This window comes from Strix aluco, chromosome 4 (assembly GCF_031877795.1).
Source record: "Strix aluco isolate bStrAlu1 chromosome 4, bStrAlu1.hap1, whole genome shotgun sequence".
Classification (NCBI taxonomy): domain Eukaryota; kingdom Metazoa; phylum Chordata; class Aves; order Strigiformes; family Strigidae; genus Strix; species Strix aluco.
The window spans coordinates 21,021,716-21,043,364 of NC_133934.1; the positions used below are offsets into that span (position 1 = coordinate 21,021,716).

The 21,649-nt window shown below is 40.8% G+C and overlaps 1 protein-coding gene across 2 annotated transcripts in view; it reads left to right on the forward strand.

The window, feature by feature from the left end:
* Positions 1-6,996: 6,996 nt before the first annotated feature.
* STIM2 (stromal interaction molecule 2) overlaps positions 6,997-21,649 on the forward strand; it is an 81,911-nt gene continuing 67,258 nt past the window's right edge. Inside the window, exon 1 of one of the 2 annotated variants that reach the window (XM_074822303.1) lies at positions 6,997-7,359. In XM_074822303.1, coding sequence (XP_074678404.1) covers positions 7,149-7,359 — 211 coding nt within the window. In that variant the 5' untranslated portion in view covers positions 6,997-7,148. The remainder of the gene's footprint in view (positions 7,360-21,649) is intronic. The other variant, XM_074822302.1, reaches the window with a different exon arrangement.

The window sequence follows — 21,649 nt, forward strand, 5'->3', positions numbered from 1 at the left end:
AATCAACAGCTGCTAAAACTACCAGAACGATGCTTGAAGTAAAAACTCTGGTCACTTCCTTTTTGTCTCTTCATAAGGTCATATCTATTCTTTGTTCTTATTGCAAATGTTTACTTAAAGGGGCAAATTATTTCCATTATAAATAATTAATACCACAGCATTTTTTTCACCATGCTCATTCTGGTAAAGAGCAGCTCTATACATTATGAGCTAACAGGGCTATAGCTCCTTATTTAGACAGAAAAAAAATATTCTGAAAGTTAGTACTTATATTATTTTTAATGCAACAATTTACAGCCACTGAGAAGATTACAACTGATCCCCCAGAACACCTCTACCAGCCTGAATAGGCAGACTCCATCCCGACAGTTCCTGTTACAAGTAAGAACTTTTTTCTCCTGGTAAAAACATACTCAAGCACACCCCAGGAGGCAGTCTTTAATACTTGCTGTGATCACGACTATGTGCTAAATTATTATGTCCAAATTATATTTTTCGTGATTTTTATTCTATTTTTTTTTTCACACACTTGGTCAGCATGCTTGTTCTAAGATGAAAGCTAGTCACTTGCAGTAGTGACTCTCATAATCTCCTGACTGTAATTTTTTTCGTTGTTTCCTGTCTAGAAGGAAGGGAGGGATTAAGCAGACACAAAGCACTGACTGTCTCTGCTCTAGGTAAGGGTGCATTTAGAGATTTACTGAGATTCAGAGAAGATGAAAGAAAGATTATGTACATACTGGGATCTTTTTTTCCATATGGCAATGAAATTATCTGTACTCCCCTCTGAGATAGCCTTTTTCAGTGAGTCATCTCTATAGCTATAATTTCTGTGTTGAAATGTGTTGAATTCTTACATTGCTTGAAAACTGAAGAAGAAAGATGGCAAGCAAATTATTTTTAGTGTATGGACTGGTTGTATAATGCTGCTGTTCATTAAACACCAAGAATGGTTACATTGCTCATTTGAAGACAGTTTGAACTACAAATGAACTGATTATGACTTTACTAGGTATGCAAAATTGTCACAATTAAAGCCTTCTTAAAATTTAATAATATGTCTGGACTTCTACAGTCTGGCAATCAATTTTGGCAAAAAAAGTTATAGTGAATTATGCTCAGAGTAGATCAGCTGAGGAGAGGGACTCAGTCACATCATGATCTGCAAGATTGTCTCTGGGGAGTTTTTGTGTTACTCTCAAATGTCCTTTAGCTGTAAATCATATAACAAACCATCACTTTGTTGTAATCTAACTTATGTGCCAAGTAATATTCAATCAGATAGAAAGATTCCTGCTCATCCAGCACGGGTAAGATTATGTCCTTGCAAGCCGTTTGGCTCCTTACTACAGATTCTAGAAATTAAAGTGCTTCCTGAAATACTTTATTCACTCATTCTGCCATTGTTTTCCTTCAGATTTGGTATCTCCAAATGTGCCTCCAGATCTTCTGTAAACAGATTGAGTCTTTGTTTATTTTTGAAATAAACGAAATCCAACCACATTCTGCCTAGTCAACATCTTCTAGCTGGAATGGCATCTTTGTTCCCATAAAGAATTCAACAAATTTTAAAAAACATAAGCAAAGCTTCATGTGAATAGGAGACTCAGCTGCAATGAACATTTGTTGAACGTTCTGTATTTTTCAAGACTTTTTTTATATTTCTACTTCATCCTTTAAGTGATACAGAAAAAAAAATCTTCTGCAATACTGGTGACAATACTGATTGAAAAAAATATCTAAAATCAGGAGACATAATCAGAAAGTTCTTTGCAGATCTAGAGCTCTGGTTTGCAGTTAATGACTGCTCCTTCTCACTGTTTGAAAGAGATTTTGTCATTTTAGCAGCATTTTAGCCTATTACCAGGCAATTTGTTCATTTGAGAGATACCTAGACTCTTGGTAATTGATAAGAAGATCATAAGGGCTAATACTCTCATCAGATAAGGAAAATGTTTAATTCCCATCCATTCTCTCAGTTCCAATTTCATTACTGGACTGAGATGACATCTATGGCCCATAGTTAGTCCATTAAGGGCTGGGAATACGGGACCACTTAAAATACTTAGTATTGTTTTCTCCTGAGCCAATGACCATCCCTCCTCAAAACATAAACTTCAGTAACTCAGAAACAACTGAGAAGGGGTTCCTAAACTCATCCTCTCATCCTGGCAAATATAAAGCCTATAAAATTCCACCTTCATGTGAGATTTTATCAGCACGTGAAACCAGAGAACTAGAAGGTTGCAATTACTACATTTTTTTTATAATTTGAGTGCAGATACGAGTAACTTCCCTAATCAAGAGAAGACACTTGGATTTTACTCTCAAGCCAGTTCAAAATGATTGTTTCTTTTCACAGCATTTGCAGAATCAAATGCTTTTTGGACAATTTACCAATAATCTGGTGGTCATCACTTATTGGAATTTACATTAACTTATTGTCAGTTTGTATTTTCATTGTTTTTTAATAAATAAGCCTGATTGTGTTCATTTCTACCTGAGCTTTTGCTTATTATTTCTAAGCCTTCTCTTGACTTGCGGAAACAAACTCTACAACTCAGAGAGTTATAAAGCAGGTATGTTTACTCCAGCGCCGGGGTGCAGGGGAATTTCTCCACAAAGCTTGCACACCCACAGCACATTTTACCAAAAACTTATAGAGTGTGGATATACATATTCATTGGATTACAGAATACAAATATCCATATGCATAAGTGAGGCTGGGTTAGTTCGAAAGGCTGGTGTCAGCAGTTTATGTTCTCTTTGCGCCTGCGCATTGCCTCCTGGTGGGCATCTCCGGGGGTCTGTTGGAGGAAGGCTCACAGTCCTCCTCACCTTGTACTTTCCCTCGGAGCATGCAGATTCTCTTAGCCAGTTTCTTGAACAACAAGAGTTGTTCCAGCTGGTTTACCATCTCTATCTTATCTAAAAGCACCAGTATATTAGTTTCTACCGTCCATATATGGCTATCTACTCACTACAAAGACTAACCTTGTTAGAATCCATCTGCTTTCCAAGGACATGTCTCTTATTTTTGCTGAACATAGTAATTCTTGGTAAGTTTCCACAGAAAACTGCTTTGTTTTGATGAACACAGTAGCCCCCGGTAAGTTCCCACAGAACAGTCAGGGCAGGCAGGATTATTAAACAATATTCAGAAATCATTATAAATTGCTACAAGTAAATAAGTTGCAAAGCAGGTGGTCATTTCCTTGTATCACTCTTCTGTAATATGACTGCCCAGCATTCTTTTTCAGGTTGTGATTTGTTTCTGTTTTGCCCACCAGGTTTCTGTCTCATCTGTTATTATCAGCCTGTTTCTTTACCTGGTCAATATTTTTCCTCTTGAGTCCTCACATCTACCCAGAGCATTCCCAGCTTGTAGTTTGGAGAGACTGTAAATAGCACCAAATAGCAGTAAAATATTTATTGTTTCCTTTATTCTACTGTCCAAACCTGCTTCCATGTTTTTTTAGGACTGGTTGAATATATGTATTGGAAAGAACTGTGGGCATTAAAGAACTCTGAAGATTATTTCCTCTCCCTTTTTCTGTTTAGATAAATCAATGTGCACAACAAGGCTGGGTGGATGATAAAATTGCTGTCAGAAATGGCAACTCAAAGCAGTAAAATATATACTATTAAAAAAAAATATTAGCTTTCTGCTCTGAAGATCGATGGGAAGGACGGAGGACAGGACTCAAAAAAGCATCTCAGGTTATCCATACAGCAAAGTACACTTGGAAAATTCCACCAAGACTGTGGGAGTCTGTTAATACTGAGCAGGACTCAAGACTGAAAGTAACATAAATGGCTAACTCTAGGCCTTGAGACCAGTTTGCTCTCTGCAAAAAGATAAACATACGCACTTGTGGGAAATACTGTTGCAAGTAGCCTTGAGCAGCTGAAAGGGATCAGTATCTCCATCCTGTCCCACCTCTGTGAGTCATCAGGATTTCTTTGTAGCTCTTTTTTTTTCCAGATCTGGATGTCTTGTGAAACTGCACATAGATGTGCTGAAGTCTTGATGACCTGCTAATTTGGGTGCCATTAGCATAGTCAATGCCGAGAGCCCTTTTGCTGCCATCCAGTGCCCCCATGCCCAGACATTCACATTCATTCACCAATTCCAGCCTTTCTGTTACAGCTGTCTACAACCAGAGGTAGAGAAAACAATTAAATAAATTTAATTTCAAGCACACTAACCCTAAGAACCACAGGCTCTGCTGCTGAATGGAGTAGGTGACCTATTGATGAAGGACCAGGAAAAGGCTGAGATACTCAAGCCCTCTTTCCCTTGTTCTTTACTAGCAAGGTCAGCCCTGAGGCCTCACAGATCTCTATGCCTAGTGGCAAAGTTTGGAGGACACTACTACCAACTGTAGAGGAAGGTTGGATTAGGGCCACTTTAGCAAATCAGATGTTTAGAAGTCCTTAGGGCTGGGCTGGAGATGCTTGCAAAGGTGCTGAGGAAGCTAGCTAATGTCATTGTGCTGCTTCCCATCACCTTTGAAAGGCCGTGGCAATTAGATGGGATTTCCAGTTACTGGAAAAAAGCAAATGTCACACACATCATCAAAGCAAGGTGCAGGAAACTAGGACAGTCATCCTTACCCAGTCTCTCTCTCAGAGAAGACCATGAAGCAAATCTTAATGTAAGCCATTTCCGGGATGATAAAGGAAAAGAAGTTGATTTGGAAAAAACAGCACAGTTCTACCAACAGGATTGCCTTCTATGATGAGATGATTTGCTCTGTGGATGAGGTGATAAGAGCAGCACACATTGATTTTAGCAAGGCTTTTGCCACGGTATCCATAGCATCTTTGTAGTCCAGTAGGGTCTGGGTCAGTGGACATGGTGAGTGGAAAAGAGTCTGAACCACTCTACTCAAAAACTAGTGGTCAACAGTCTAAAATGAAACTGGCATTTGGTTATGAGTGGTGTTCTTCAGGGCTGAGTAGGGGGCTTAGACTAGATGAACTCTAGAGGTCATAAATCTTTCTATGATTCTGTGATCAAGCCTTGCAGGGCACTCAGCAGTATTTGGGTCCTCATGTTGAAACCACAAGTCATTCAAGGTTTCTGTGGATTAATGGGTTAAACTGCAGCCCCCTTCCTCGATTCTGGGCTTATGCAGCAGAGTCTGCATTAGGTGAAGTGGCAGTGCGTCGCAAGGTGTTTCCAATTAATATGCTTCTCACAGCGAGATCTTCTGCTAAAGTGCCCTGACCAACAGTGACCTCCACCCAATGCCAGAACACAAGCACTGATTGAAAACAATCCATTCCACGCTTCCTGATCTGGGGACTTGTAGTTGAACGCAGGGGGAGAAAATGAACCAACTTTGCAAGAGGAATTTTAACATGGATCATTTTCTACTGCAGGCCCACAGCATTTTCACGGAAGTGCTCTCTGTTAGTGTCCCCTCACATCTCACGGCTATTCTGATGTATGGCATTTCTCTACAGGACTCACTCCGGTGGCTCTCAGTTAAAATAGTTCACACTCCTCCAGGAAACTTGTCTCTTGCATGTATCCTTTATGAATACCTCTGTATTTGTATTTTAAAATTAACCAATTAATTAACAGCTGGTTTCTTTGTTTCTATCTGAGGAATTTACTCTGCTCCAGCTCCCCTCCCTAAAGTTAAACACTGAAAAAACTTTCGTAAGATGCAGGCACTTCATTGTTCTCTTTGCACAAGATCTGGTCAGATACTATTGGTCTTTAAAGGCTGTTGTATTCAGCAACAGAAATGATAAGGCTACGCACAGACTTCACAACTCAAGCAGAATTAATTAGGTTTAGACACATTTTCCAAATCCTCATATGCTATATGACTAAAGTTTTGTGTGTTTTTTACTAAAAATATGTTTCAGCCGGGATGGAGCATGCACATTAACTACGTTGTAAGAGAAATTATTTCCTGCTGTATTGAACAGTACTGTAACAATTTTGAAGTTGGCTTTCTGGATTCTGCTGACCCAGCTTGAACCACTCCGTTTTATGACCCTATCACGTGTAGGGTCTACAACGCAGGCAAAAGCTTTTCTCAAGACCCTTTCAAAACACTTCTGCTGTTTCTCAGGTGATTGCAATAGTTAATAGTGAATGTAATGTTTATATAGCTTTTACCATTCATGCTGCATTATTTTCTCATGTAATGTTTATCTCGGATATTAGACTGAATTTGGTCTTTAAAGGCTGCATTACTCTTGTTAAATGGCTCAGAACAGAATGGTTGAAAATCCCACAGATTTGGACAGGACAAAGCACAGAATAGATTTTATTCCCATTCAGTGGCTTGATGGAAAGATCTTAAGCAAAAGTTTGGGTTTTTTTCAAGTTTTGCCAAAGTCTTAAGGACAGTGAAATCAGGGGTTCGTCTCTGTGAGGGTTTAGTTTTCCTGATTTCAGTGGTATGGGATCAGGTGTGAAACTCTTCGTGTCGTTGTTTTCAGAGGGCTGTGGCAGTCGCCGAACAGGGACGTCCTCCCCGCATTCCTCCTGCCCTCCACCAGCTCTCCTCAGGTTCGCTGCGCTGCTGGTGTGCTGGGGACAAACCTAACAAACTCCAAGGTCTCGTTCCCGCTAAATGCCTTGCTGTTAGACGTCGTGCCCTCCCTGAGCGCGGATAAGGAACCGCTCTCCAGCCGCGCCTGCCGGCCCCGCCGCCCCCCAGGGCTGGCCCACCGCCCGCGCTGCCGGGGCAACCGGGCCCGGGCAGGCCTGCAGGGACTGGCTGAGCGCCCGGGGAGCGGGGGCCGCCGCGGGAGCGCTTCGCCGTCCCCAGCGGCCTCGCAGCTCTCCGCCGCCCGGCGGGGCGGGCACCACGTCCCCGTCCCTCCGGCGCAACCCGCCGCACCTGCCGGGGCCGCGCCATGGACCCGCCGCGGCCGCGCGCCCCGACCCGCCTCCCGCCCCCTCCCCGGTGACGTCACCGCGCGGTGACGTGTCGCCGGGCGGCTCGGCGGCGGCGGCGGCCGCCGGAAGCGGCGGGAGGCAGCGTGGGGTCGGCGCCGAGGCGGGTTCGTGCCGCCGGAGCGGGCAGCGTCGCAGCGGCGGAGCTTCCAGCCCCTTCCTGCCCTCCTTCCTTCCTTCCTCCCTCCCTCCCTCCCTTCGCTCCGCTGCAGCGGCGGGACCGATGAGCGGGCTCCGAGCGCCCGGCGGGCGGCCGGCGGCGATCCCGGTGCCGATCCCGGTGCCGACCTGCCTGCTCCTGCTGGGGCTACTCCTGCCCGCCGCCGCCGCCGGCGGGGGATGGGAGCTGGAGGCTGCGGACGTTGGCGGTGGCCGGCGGGGAGGACGGGGAGGCGCCGCCGCCTCTGCGGCGGAGACGGCGGCGGTTGTGACAGGTAACGGCTCCCGCGCGTGCCGCCGGCGGGGGCGGGGTGGGGGCGTACGGGCGGGCGGACAGACGGACGCCTGCCTTCCTGCCGGGGGGCCCTGCCCCGCCCGGCGGGGTCCGCGGCGCTCCCGGGCGCCTCCGAGCCGGCCCTGCCCGCCGCGGGGGAAGCCGCGATGCGGCTCTGCAGAGGGCGCCGGGCCGGTCTGCAGGGGGTCCGGCTGCGGCGGCGGCACTGCGGTACTGCCCCGGCGGGGCCGGCCGGCCCGCCCCGCCGCCCCTCCCCGGGAAGCGGCCCGCCGCAGGATCCTGGCAGGATCCCGATGAATAGCGATATTGTTGAGCGCCGGAGCCGCCGCTTCCGCGTCGGCTCCCGCGGTGCCGCCCGCCCGCGCGGGTGGGTGGGTGTCTCGGGCGCCGCCCGGCCCGGCCCGGCCGTGGGCCGCCCTGCGCCCCCCCGGCGGGGCGGCTCCCGGCGGGATGCTGGAGGCCCCCCCGGTGGGCATGGGGGCGGCCGCGGCCCCGGGGGAGGAGATGAGGTGACCCCCGCCGAGGCGCTTGCCGGTCCGGCTGTATGGCAGCGCAGCTGGCGGCGGCGCCGCCCGGGAGCCCGATGCTGTCAGACGAAGATGCCCATCCCCTGCCCTCAGAGGGATTTTAGTTCTTCAGAAAAGTGCCGAAAGTTGTGGTGTGGGGTTTTTTTTTTTTTTTGTATTCACTTAACTCTTTTTAAAAAAGTGAATACATTCATACCACCGTACGTACGGCAAATGGTAATGCCTGCAGTTAAAAACAGCAGTTGCGCTGAAACATTTAAAATAGTCTAATTTCAGCAGGCTTTGATGACTCTGAATTGCTTGTAAACATTCTGAGTCTCTCTTGTAATGAACAGTGGGAAGCTGTACGGTCTTTTTAGACTGTTCACTTAGGAAAATGGGATTTGTGTGTTAGGAAATACAAACGTTTAGAAGTTTCATGTCTCCTAACGTGCTTTTCAGAAAGCTCTCTAATTGGAGAGAGAGTGCAGAAGGTAGAAGAAAGAAGAAAAAAACCCATACCCTTTCTGAATCACAGTAGTGTGCATTTCTTACCAGAGAAAAACTTCTGATGTTGTTTGGAATAGTGTTGACCTCCTGAGCTAAAATTACTGAACTTCAGTGGATGAAACATGCACGGGTTTCTTCTCAACATAGCACTTTAAAAACATGAATTTTAGTTATAATTAATGAAACTTCAACGGTATTCCTGAAATAACTCTCGAGATGGAGATGCAAGGCTGCGTGATCTAGTGATCTCGTTTGAGGGCACAGCATTTCTGAAATCTCAATTGTCCAGGCTGTTGGCTTGCTGTCTAAGCGAAGGAAGTTGGAACATCCGCAGTCTGTGAAGCAGCAGTCATACCTCCCAAGGGTGTTGTGAAAATGCTGTATTGGAACAGCTTTTTTTTTTCAGACCATAATTAATCTGGTTGTAGGTGGTATTAAACAGTTCTTGCTATGTATAGTGCTGATGCTGTCTACATTTCATGCCTTATCAATTTTGATGTGTCAGTCTGTATGGAAAAAAAGTAATTTTTTTTTTTTTTATATTTTATGGACTGTAAAAGTACTGAGATGCTTGTCAGCTGTCATAGTGCCCCCACCCCCCAGCAGTGAATATGATGAAGAAATACATTTTGTTTGAGAAATCTAACATAAGTGCATTTTATTGTGTTACCTGACAGTTTGGTCTGGAAAATATATATATGGTTAAGAGCCCTCTTAGAATCAGTTTTAATCTTTAGGAAGTGTTTAACATAGTTCCATGTTCACCTGCTTCATAAATATGGTGTTTCTGTTGATCATGTAAGTGTTTGACTGTGTGGTAACTAACCCAAATAGTTTTAAGTTACTCTTTGCAAAGCTGGAAGGACTCTTGAAGGTTGGGAGGAAACCAGATGACATGTTCAGGGTGTGATTTCAGTTACATTACCCATCCTTCTTTCCTTAAAAGTTAAAACTTGCAGATGTGCCATTGAGTTAGGAACGAATGCCAACACTCATCTGGAGAAGAATAGAATAAACTTTTAATTCAATCATTTTGATAGGTTTGGGAAGTCCTTATACTGTGAAGTATAACATGCTGCACCAGGAAGAGGCCATCAGATGCCCAAATAGAGGTGTAAGCACAGCTTTAGGAAATAATTCAGGAGTACTAGTCACAAATTGATCTGAATAAGCAACATTATGCAGCTGACAAAAGTGGGTGCTATCCTTGGATGCGTTGATCCAGTCTAAATTACAAAAGTCTTTCATTTTTTTCTTTTTGATTGCACTTTGTGTCTAGTCTTGAGTATTAAACAATCTAAAAAGTACAGAGCAATGTGGATTAAGAGGCTCAGAACCTATGACTGATGTAAAAAAAGTATTAAAGTATTGCTTTATTTTGGGGGTGGAAGAGGCTGTGGGAGGGGTGTGAATGTAAGAAATAGTTCACAGAAGCATATTGATTTTTTTTTTTTTTTTTCCGAACTTTTGCCATTTTCTCTGAGGTTAAGGTGTAGGTTAAAAGGAAGTAAATCGTAGTGGGCGAGATTAGGTTAAATATAGGCTGGAAAGTTTTTACCTATAACAGCCAAATTATGTAGATCGTTCAACAGGTTCCCATTATTGGAGTTTTTATTGGCAAATATAATCTAGATACTTGTCAGAAAAAGGATGTACGATGAATTTAGGACTAGGAAAGAGCCTAAGATTCTACTCCTGCTATATTTTCAGCAGGTATTCAGGGATTTACTTAATTGTTTATATAGATTATCATTACTGTTTTCTTCCTGTATGTGCCTTTTTAATGGTAACTTATAAATGACAGCTGTATATGTAACATCTGACACTGTGTTGAAGGTATTTAGTCACAGTTATGAACATTAGATCAAGAAAACTCTGTTTCCACTGGGTGGAACACCATGAGGCTATTTTCTATTCATTCTGGCTCTGCTCGTTCACTACTTAATTTGGTAGAAGGTTTTAAGGAACCTTTTGTTCTGAGCCTGATGATAACACTGGGTTTGCACATTCAGTTTATTCATTGACTTTTAATTAAGTTGCTTTGTAATTCTGGATAATTGTGGATTTTTTTCTTGTTAAAAGTCTAAATTTAACTCATGATCATGGATTAATTTGGCTGCCTTTCAGGTGAGACGGAGAAAGCTGGACCTGTATCTGGCTAATAAATTTCTCTCAAATAATGGTTTATAATATTGAGCTAGACCATTTTTAACTACAGCACTGCATTGTATTTACTGAAGAAACAATGGACAACATAATGTAACCTTTTCCTGAAAGTCATTCAGAGGTTTTTTTGCTTTTGATTGAGTACCCATTCTGGAACTTATCCATCATCTTAACACTGAGCTCTTCAAATCAATCAGACTAAAGCATTTGAGAAGCCGGGGTTTCTAGAAAACCTGTATTTTAAGCTGCAACTTCACAATTGGTTTAAGCCATTCTAATGTGGGTGGCTGTTGAAGGGTGGCTTTCTTCTTTGGAGTTGACCCCAGCTGGCTGTGCAAGCAATATTGCTAGCACAAGAGAGCTAGTAGGAGTAGGCATGCTCATCCCAGTACTTGCAACCCACAAGGAGGGAGGGAGTGTCGACTCCCTTTCTACTTTCTACCTTGCTTGCCCCCAGTGTTGCGGTGAGCACTGTCTTGCTTTAGCTTGGATGAATATGAAAAGAAACACAGGCAACAGAAAAAATGATGGATTTCTTATCAGGCTCTCCCCTGACATGCTTTAAGCACGAGCACCAGTGCAAAGAGGAGGGAGGATAGGACTGTGCAGGTGGGATCCGCAGTGGGGAAGAAGGGTGGTCTGCCTCCTGCCATGGCAGTGAGTGATGGTCTGAGCATAGCTGTCCATAGAATTGCATTGCTAAGGTGACTCTGAAAGTGTGATAGTGACCTTTTTGGGCTTGAGTTAATCCATCTGGAAGTTGGTGGTTGTGTGTGAAACTTCATGTGTGGTGGACTAATACAAAGAGTGCAGTGATTTTCATCACATAACAAAATTATATGATTATTTTGGCATGCACTGGTATTAAAAGGTTGTGACCTGTGAGACTTCTGTCACTTCCCTAGCAAACTGCTTTTTAAGGCTAGTAGATTTCTCTGGTGATGATAACTGAGCATTACAGTCTTTGTTTATTCCATTACTTCTATTTGTTTGTCTCTAGTTAAGCTCTTCGTAATCTGTCTTGCCATTTCTGTTGGGAGAACAGAAATTGAGAGTCCTTTCTCTGCCGAAGGATGTTGACTTCAAGCTGTCATTTACTTTCTGATAGCCACTCAATGCAGTCATCTCCCTGAAATCTAATTAGTTTCTGCTCTGTTCTCAGCTTCATCAGGTTTTTAATTTCTTGGCATATTCTTTATTTTTAGTGATAAAGGAGAAATCCAGCAGAGAAACCTTGTGCAATGAGGGTTTTGATAGCTCAGTTGGCAGTTGGTGAATTGTCATAACTATTAGATATAGCTAAAAAAGCTGTAGTTGGCTGCATTTGTAGAGAGTTTTGAAACAAATATTAAAAACCAATTGACTGGGAAAAATCTTGGCCTTTATGTAGCTGAGTGGAGTTGGAATTCCACTCAGAGATAAGATCTCAAGCACTTGTAACTTCTTTTGCCCATAGCTGAGTATTTTTACCTTACAGCCTTCCAGTGTTTTCACTGTAACTCTTCAAGTGCTTCTGCTAGTGTGTTCTGCACCTTCTGGTATCCTGTGAGCTTTTTTTCTTTGACCATCAGCATCGCCTCTTAAGATTTTGCTGGTCATACTGTTGGGAATTAGCCAGGTTATTTAGCTGGCATTTTCCTTTTCTTGTCTTACAGTAGTGTTCTGTAGCAGACCCTTTCTTCAAACTGCTCGGTGTCTCTCCCTGAAAATTTTTGACTCAGTGTCATCCCTCCATCAGCAGGTTTTTGCGTTGCTCTTTCAGCTGTAAGCTTTCTGAAGACAGCTCTACTTTTCTGGGGACCTCCTACCAGATTCTGGCTAGCTGCTCCTACGCGACTTGGGCATGACTCATTTTCTTCTAACTAACCTCAGTGATACTGATCTATCATAGCTGGGTTGAGCTGCCATGTATTCGTCAGGGAAGGACTGGACCCAATGACAGAGGCAGTTGATCTTGATAAGATTTCCCATGATGATGGTATCACTGTGAAAAACACCTAAGAATGTAGTTTCCTTTTCTTAAAGTTTGTATAAAGTGAACAATTTGATACCCTTTAAATTGATTGTTAGCTTGTGTGCTGTAACTTGTATGTCCTTTTTGCATTTACTATCTGTTCTCAATCAGCATTGGGGGAAAGGAACATACTGCAAAGAGCTGTGATCTTGTGGGAAAGCTAGGAAAATTACTACATTAGGGTGGGGTTTTTTTTGTAATTTTTGAAGTATATTCGAAAGTATTTAAAGTGTTGTCAAAAACTCATCAAAAGTCATTTACATAAGAGTTGACTGTAATTTAGTGCAGAAATCCTGATGTATGAGAAGACTTCATTGGGATTAGTCTGTTACATCCTATCTGTGAAACTGGCTTTTTTAAAATACAGGAACTTGAGGTGTTTATGTTGACCACACATGGTATGTGTTAAGAGTAAATAACCACTATGTGTGTTGTCCTAAAATAAGCATATAGACGTTTTACAAACCAAGGTGAGATTCAAATTATTACATAAGTTAGTGTTATTCTGCCTTTGGATACTACTAAGTCTCTCCTGTTACTATGGTGACTATCTTTGCATATCTGAAAGGGGGAGGGGGTGAATAAAATGATAATGTGGTGTTAAAATTTAGAATCAGCATAAATAGAATGTGATGATTGTCTGGGTACTAATAAAATTTGCATTTGTTTACTTGATTTCTGTGAGTACTTCAAACTTAACTGAAGAGAGTTTATTACTGTATCTATCTTTTTTCTTTCTTTTTTTCCTTCCTCTGGACCTTGCTCCTTTTCCTTCCAATCCCAAAAGCATGGCGTTTTCCAGAAACCTGTTAGAGGAGTCCTTAAATCTGTATAATGAAAAGTACAGTTAAAAAGAGTTTTAACTATAGTCTGTCTTGGAAATTGAAGATAATGTGCTTGTCAGCACAATTAAGAATTTGAGTTAACAGCACTCATTATAACACTCAAATGAGTCAACGGAATTTGAATTAACAGGTGAGAACCACTGACCTTTTAAATCTCATTCCTGTGGTCTCTAGCAAAGATTTTTAAGTATATCAGGAGAAAATTTCCTCTCTATGCAGATAGTGTTATACTACTGCAGGTGAATCTTGCTTCTCAGGCAATTCCTAGGTGTGGAGGTGGGAGGGAACCCAACACTGACTATTGCAAACCATAACTGGCACCATGGAAACTTGTGTGAATTGTGTATGGTTGGAATGGTTGTTGAGGCTACTTGGATTGTGTGAAGCTTTAACTTTTGCAGTAGCTCAGAATTTACAGGAATGCTAATATAGCTTTGATCCTTTTCCTCTAGGCAATGCTTTCCATTTCCTACCTTTTCTTCTGCATCATGAAGCATTTAAAAACTGTCAGCAGCCCAGCCCTCTGGTATTGTCTTTGTCTCCAGTTAAAATTTTAATACTCGATTATTTTTTTTGCGTACTTTGTTTCTGTAGTTATTATTCATTTGTAAGAAATTGTCATGTGCTCAGCTTCTAAAACTGAGGTAAGCCATAAAACAGTAGTTCATCTGAACCTATTTAAAGCTGTGTTTAAAAGCAAACCTACCTTGTGGTAGAGTGTTAATTTAAATGAGTTTTTGTTGAATAAAGATTTAGTGAAGACATTTTGTATTTCTTAGCTCTGTGTAGTTTTTCCTTAAAATGGGAAACTTTCCATACATGAAGGTGTGGTATGTTCTTTCTTGCTCTGTGGTTTAGAATAAAGGAAGGGGTTAGTTGTATGTAATTATTAAGCACATGTAGTAATGTTACACAGATAAAGGAACAGTTTTTCTCAGTTTCATCAGATGACTGTGTGAACGGAATTAGTTAAAATTCAGAGTTCTCTGGAAGTTAAATATGTTGTTTAGAAAGGAAATTTTCACACAGATGTTATTTTATTCTTAATAGTAAGTAACTCCTCTAGGCTCCTGTTGAGATTGGTCATCAATGACTCCTGAATGTTTCTTGTTTGTGTTTGTTTTTTTTTTTTTTTCTGGATGTGTAGCATTTGATGAAGGCATGAATGGCTCAATAAGTGATTTTTTTTTTTCCTGAGATTTACACTAGTCTCTATTTACATGTAGAAATATGTTCAGTGAGCTTTGCTAGGAAATTATCAACATAACTTATGTCAATCTGCTGAATTTTTTTCCCCCCAAACAGGATTTTACTTGGAATGAATGCATTCTTCCCTCCTACCCTCACCAGATGCAGTAAGCAGGTTAATTTTCTGTTTGTATGCCTAGATCTAAAGCAAATAAAAGGAGTAAGTTTTATGCTGTTTCTCTCTAGTTATAGTCTGAAATTACAAGCTTGATTAATTTTTCCTCAATTTGAAATTTTACCCAGTATTTTTATTTGAAGAACAACAAGCAAGAAATACTATACTGTTAACAAATAAACAAAACCACCCAAACCACGTGGTTTGTGATGATTTTGAAACAAATACGGAAGTTAATTATTCTGAGTAGGAGACCTCTTTCTACTGTAGTTTTGATTCTAGATTGCTATATATAGAAGGTTGCAAGGTAACTTCTTGCTGTAACATTGTATGCTTATTTGAAAAATAGGGTTGGCTTAAGTTATTTTCATTGCCTAAAGACTCAAAAATTATTTTGAAGTGAAAATGAAATTACTTTTTTTAGTGCAATGTATTGTTTACTGTTTTGCTATGAAAACTAGACTATATAATCTATAGCTCCAATACTTGTGTCATGAGGTAGCAGGAAGGAAAAATACATTTATATCCTTTCCTACTTGTGATTTTTAGTTGCAAATGAAATGCATAGAGACAGCTCTGTCTTCCTCAGGGTATATATATATATATTTAATTTTTCTTTGAAAGATTTAACTTTGCCAATACTTTTTTGGAACATGCTGCCTCAATCTCTTCTGTACCTGGTTCATGTTCCCTGAATGTATCTACTGAAACACTGCTGTCAGAGCCATAGAGGTTATTGCTACTTTGGAAACACAGCAGTAATAGGTCAGTCTGAAGTACAGATGAGAGACAATGAAATGGATTCCACTGACTTCAGTGTATGAACCTGTATTATGTATTCAGTGGGATTTCATTTTAAGACTGCATGTTAAGTAAATTAATATTTTGGTTTTAGTGTTATGAAACTGCATGGCCAATAATTGGTCTTATCATGGTTGTGTTGCAGGCAGTGATACAAGACCTGTCACTTGGCAGTCTTTGAAGGATGTCGCTTTGTTATTGGTTTAAACTGACCTTAGTGTAGGCTGTTTCTGCAGAAAGGGGTACTCCGCCTTTGTGCTTGTTGCTTTCTCTTCCTCCCTGCCTTATTCTATGTGGTCCAGCTGCTCCCTTAATATTATTGTAGCTGGAGGTGAACTAGTTTGGGGGAACTGACTGAGCTGAAAGCCAGTATGAAATTTTGTTCAGCGGGATCAGGTCCTGTACTAACACAGCTGCACAAGGGCATCTGTGAGAAGATAACAGAGTTGGAGGAAGGTGGTATTAACCATTTCAGTAGAAGCCCATGCATGCCAAGTAGATTAAGAAAAGTGGGTGAGGGAGATTTAGCTACTCATGAAAAGCAATGTTTTACAGAGATGTTACCAACTGTGAAGTTAAAAAATGACATTCAAAATTGGTAAGGAAATACTTCAGCAATCTGTAAAATTTGTAGTGGGAGACTTTTAGATCAGCAGTAGAGCGAAGATTGTATTAGGGTTTCTTAAAGAGATTATTTATTGTAGACGGTAGTAACAGCTTAATAGAAAAATTCACACTTTGGAATGAAACCTTTGTTTTGGGAGTTAATTTGTTTTTTTACCAGTTGATTTATTGTAAAAGAGAGTTCATGTCTCAAAACTAAAATCACTTGCCCAGCATAACTACTTACTTCTGTAAAACAAAACCAATGAAATGTGGTTTTATTAATACACGGTAATGAAGACAAGTCTCGTTCTGATTAGCTGTAGATGTTTGATAGAAAAACCCCCACCTATCTGAGCTCTAAATGCATCCAACTGACTACTTTTAAACTTTGTTATAAAGGAATCAAAGTAAAACTGGTTTGCTTCCTTAGTGAAGTAAACATCCTTCCTAAGAAACTATGCATCTGTGATGTGTTTCTTTTTTGTCACAGAAGCACTCTTTTGTTTTATGTTGCCTCATGTCTGTTTAGAGTATTCTCTGAACAGTAGTCAAGGCTCTAATTTCTCTTGATGTTGATGAGTGGTAAGACTTGCTTATTTCAACAAGATGGAAGCTCTGTATATGACCTCGGCTGTGATCAGGTCCACAGAAATTGCTATTTCATTACAAAAGAAGTGATAAGCAATCACAAGTAAAACGTTATCTTAATGGGAAGAAAAGGGATACATCTTCACAGTACTAGATGGTTACAAGTGGAGCGTTATACAACTTAACTTAGAAGTGAGTGGAGGTTTGACGTGTAGTGGGATGATGAAGGGGGACTCAATGTAAGCTGCTGTTGCTTGTAGAGATCTCTGATGGTATTTCATGGTACTCTATGACAGGGTGATGAGATGGTAGTGTCGAAGTGCAAAAAAGTGGGGCAGAGAGAGAAAGGAGGAAGGAGCTTATTTTATTCAGTACTTTCATACCATTAAGTGTATACTTGGATGGGATTTAACTGAATAGTTGGTGCTCTGATTAGCTGTTATACTTGAGATTTTTTTGAAGTAATAGTGGATTGTTCTTTGGAAAAAGCCGTGTTGTTGGTCAGGAAGAAATACTACAAATTATGAAGAAAGGGAAATAGTATACTAATCATTGTCACTTGAAAGGATAGGTAAAACTAGAAAAGGTTTGAATAAAGCATGCCAGTGCTTTTGTATATATGTTTTTGTGTGTGAAAAGAAATTAGGACTTCTTGGTTTTAAAAGATCTGCCATGTGGCTGTGGTTCTTTGGAAGTTAAAGCAGATATATGTTGGCAGCTGTGGTTTAGGCCTTCAGCCTGTCCTTTTCCTCATGCTGAGCTCTTTCAGTTTAGTTGTTGGGTTCATTTTCTGCTGGAATAATTTGCTGAAACTGACTTAAGTGAAGGTTGAATGAATCCTGGGCTGGAAGCAAGGAAGGCCAAGGGTGGGTGAGGGAGGGAGGGAGGGAAGAGCACCATGGCAGCCAGGTGGGTTTCAGGTTTTAGGAGGTGATAGTGAGGAAGGATGTGGTAGAACTCTTTGAAATCATGAGTATTATAAAGGAGGCAACTATAGAAAGATTGGTAGTTATTTTCATGCTATGAGACCTGGGGGTGTTCACTGAAAACCAGAAGAAGGTTTAAAAGTAGATACATCACCCTGCTTCCCATTTTCCTGGGGGAATGGAGAAAGCCCACCTGCATGAACAGGTAGAATTAAACTAGGAAGCTCATTGCAGTGGACTGTTTTGCAAACCAAAAATATGTTGTTTTGGGGAAAAAATGTTCTTCCCATCACCCTTTGTACTGTACCATCAGCTGCTAACTGGTGCTGTGCAAGGTTGAACTAGATGGACACTTTTGAGTCAGTGCGGCCAATTTGTATGTTTTTGCTAGTCTTCTGTGAAACTGGAAGCTACGGATGTGTTGTTTGAGATGGGAGTTTGACAGATACCTGCTGTTTTCCATTAGCATTTCATTTTTGGTTTTCTGCAAATGTTTAAAGTGACTGCTAACATAGAAAGAGTAAGGGTAAAATGCTTAAAGGAGAATGTCATAATGTTGTAGTAAGCTGTATCATAATTTATACAGTAAGTTTTTTGGCAGGTGTTACTAAGTGGGGTTTTCAACTTGAGGACTGGCAAAGTTTTTGCTGGTGCTGACTCACTTTGTAAATTGATTTTACTGAACTGTTTGTTCTGTTGATTTGTATTGGTTTGTAGTCTCCTAAATGGCATCATAAAGCTGAAATTTCCTGCCAGAAGTTAGTAAAATTACAATGACTTTTTTTTGGGCTTTGATTTTTGTTTTTAACCACTTTTAGTTTTCTATGCCCAAAATGCTGTCAGCAGCAGATTAACATTCTTATGGAAGCCAAAGAACAAGACAGCTATTGTCTTGTTAGCCAAATTTTTGCTTTGATTATTTAAATATGAAAATAATAGTTGATTATGCATTTGAATATTTTTTTTTTTAAGTTTTGGCACAAATGTTTTAATAAGTGCTTCTTTAATTCTGGTCATTAGTTATTCTGATACTGTATTTTTTGGGTCTATAAAGTGTTTGAGAAGACTTTAGGCAGAGGACTAAGCATATCAACTGAAAATACTGAGTTTTCAGAATACTATAGTAGTGTTAACCTGCTTAAAGTCTAGATGTAGTGCCTTGTTATCTGTGATGAAAGAACCAGTCTGTAGGTCTTTTACCTTCAGATCTGATTGTGGGTGAAGTGGAGATTCTAGGCAGCTATAGTGTTGTAGGTAGTAGTGTGACAATTTTGAAGATCAGTCAACCCATTGCTGAAGACCAGCCAACCCAATTTGCTTTGGAAGATGGCTTTCACTCTGTAGCTTCTACCAGGCCACTGCAATTTGCAGTGAGGGAAAATAAATAACTTTTCAGACTTTGTGGCCTCTTGTCTTTTTAATTTTTTTTTTTCTTCAAAAGGTTTCTGAGGCTTATTGGAATGAAAATGGTTGTTTCACTGCTTCTCATGCAATTGTGAATACTTTTTAAGTGAAACTATCTGGTCCTGCTATGGGTTCTACTCTGAAAACTGACTGCAGAAATGTTTCATGAATGTGTCTAGTTCAGTTTGTCTTTTTCAAAGTTGTTTTGGTATAGACAATAAAAATGAATGTGGAAGTGAAACTTTCTGCTAGTAACAAGGACATTTTGCACATGAAAACTAAGAGAAGTATGGTGTTCAAAGGAGTGAAAATTCAGCTTGCTTTGCTTGGTCTGTGCTGTATTTTCAACGATCATAAAGGACAACCTTAATTCTGGTCTGTTTATTGGGAGTGTGGTAAGAGACTTGTTAGAAGCAGGAAGGAGCATGTATTTCACCATCAAGACAGAGCTATAATTATGTTTTCCTTGGCAAGTTTTGCACTCAGAATTTTGGGTAAGACAGACTTAAATATGAAATTCTTTGGCACTTTCTGCACACAGATGAGAATTGGAAACATCAACTGTAAACTGCTGTGGAAGACAATGGCCTTTGTCCTGGAATCACCACAGAGGCTGCCGTTTGTACAGCTGCTTGGATATTTCAAAGACCTTCCTTTTGTTTGACTAGGTAGTGAATTTAAGATCAGAACTTGAATATAGAGCATTCTGTATTGTGTGGAACTAAAGCATATAAGGCAATTCTCCTCAAGTATTTTACTTAACCCTGCAGGGTTGTTGGATACCTAGTAGAGAGCATACTTGCTGGATATTTTCTTAATGTTAGTATGTGAAGTAAGTGTAAGTTAGAGACATAGTAGAGTGTGAATTACAACGTTCATACTGGTGACAAGTATAGGTGTCAACACTAATAATGAAGTTCTTAAAGTATTGCAGTTGTAAGTGCAAGGGCAAGGTAAATACTATAGTTTTCCTGCGCATCTTGTCCAAGAGTTGTAAGTAGCCTGTTGTATTTGCATGAATAATGAGCCTGTGGCTCTGACATGTTCACTTGTTTTATGAAATAGCCTTACCTGATGGTCTCAGATTTCTCATTTTGAAATATTTTGAAACTTGCTTCCTCTTTGGCCTATCTCAAAGTTGTGTTAAACACAGATTACTTCAAAGGGTGAGTTAGAGTTAGTTGGTTTGTTAAACAGGCAAAACTCCTAGATTTTACTGATTGCATGTAATTTTCTGTTTACTAATTGAAATAGATATGAAGTTGAAATGAAAGCAACCTCAGTTACTTTTTTCCTAACCTGAAAGATTTTAAATTGGGTATAACTAGATATCTGAATATAGGTTAAATACTTTTACTATCAGAAATTATATTTTTGTTATGGTGTCATCATCCAAAGGATAACTTTGAGGCATCCTCCAGCTCTTGTCCAGTTGTCATTCCTTTTAGAGGAAATAGGGAAATAACGATTTGCATTGGGCAGGGCAGGCAGAAAGCTTTGCTCTTGGCCTCAATGCTGCTTCCAGAAGGGGTTGAAGCATGTGGCGGGGTACAGGGCCCAGAGCAGAGGGAAGCAGCCAGCCTCAGCAGCAGCTGTTGCTGCCCACACTGGGTATTTCCAGCAGTGAGCCTGCTTCCTTCTCCTTGGCTTTTCTGCCTGGCTGTTGTTCATGCCAAGGCTATTGTTATTATACTGGACTTTGAGAATGTGGCATCATTTGGGAGCTGGTGTTTCAGACCATGCAAACTTCAAGATGCGGTGGAAAAAGCATACTTGGGTAGCAATTACTGTGCACGGTTTCCTCCTTCACCTGTTCATTATGTTCTTTTGTTGTTTAACACTGTTGAGTTCATAGGGCCCAGAAGTGCATACCCATGGTGTTACTTGATCAGAAGCTTTAAGGATGGTATTCATTTCACATCTCTTGAGGTGTCGGCATCTGAGCTAGGAATCTGGGCTTCTTCTATAGCAGAGTAAACTTGTTTTGCCATGAGGTAGAAAGCCCTGTTTGGACAGGTGGATCACACCACTAACTCTACTTGCTGTATTTAGTTAGGTTTCTGTTGAGTGTGACAAGGATACTTACTTCAGATACCGCGAAAAAATGTTGCTCTCCTGGCTTTATATGAGAACTGTTATAGCAGCAGTGCCTCATCCTGTTTAAGGAGCCTCTAACTTGTTATATCTGATAAGTTTGTATCTACGTTTAAAAACTTTTTGGGTCAGGTATTTTTGACATGTTTCTGTAATGTGTTTTTTGAATGCTGCAGAGTGAATAATTACTGCTCAGGTTGGTTATTAATTTGGTATTTATGTTCATAGTGTTTAAGTGCACTTAAGTTTTGTTTTCTATGTCATTTAGCTTTAAAATGTTGCAGGATTAGCTTTCAGCCAATCAGTAATACTACCTAGGAAGCTATATTTAATATGTTACTCAGGGGAGGGGAGGTGGTGTTAACTCTTTCTCCCCATCTTTGATAGCCTTGTTAGCCATAATTTATTACTTTCAGAATGTTTGAGACTTCTTAGTAGATGACTGAC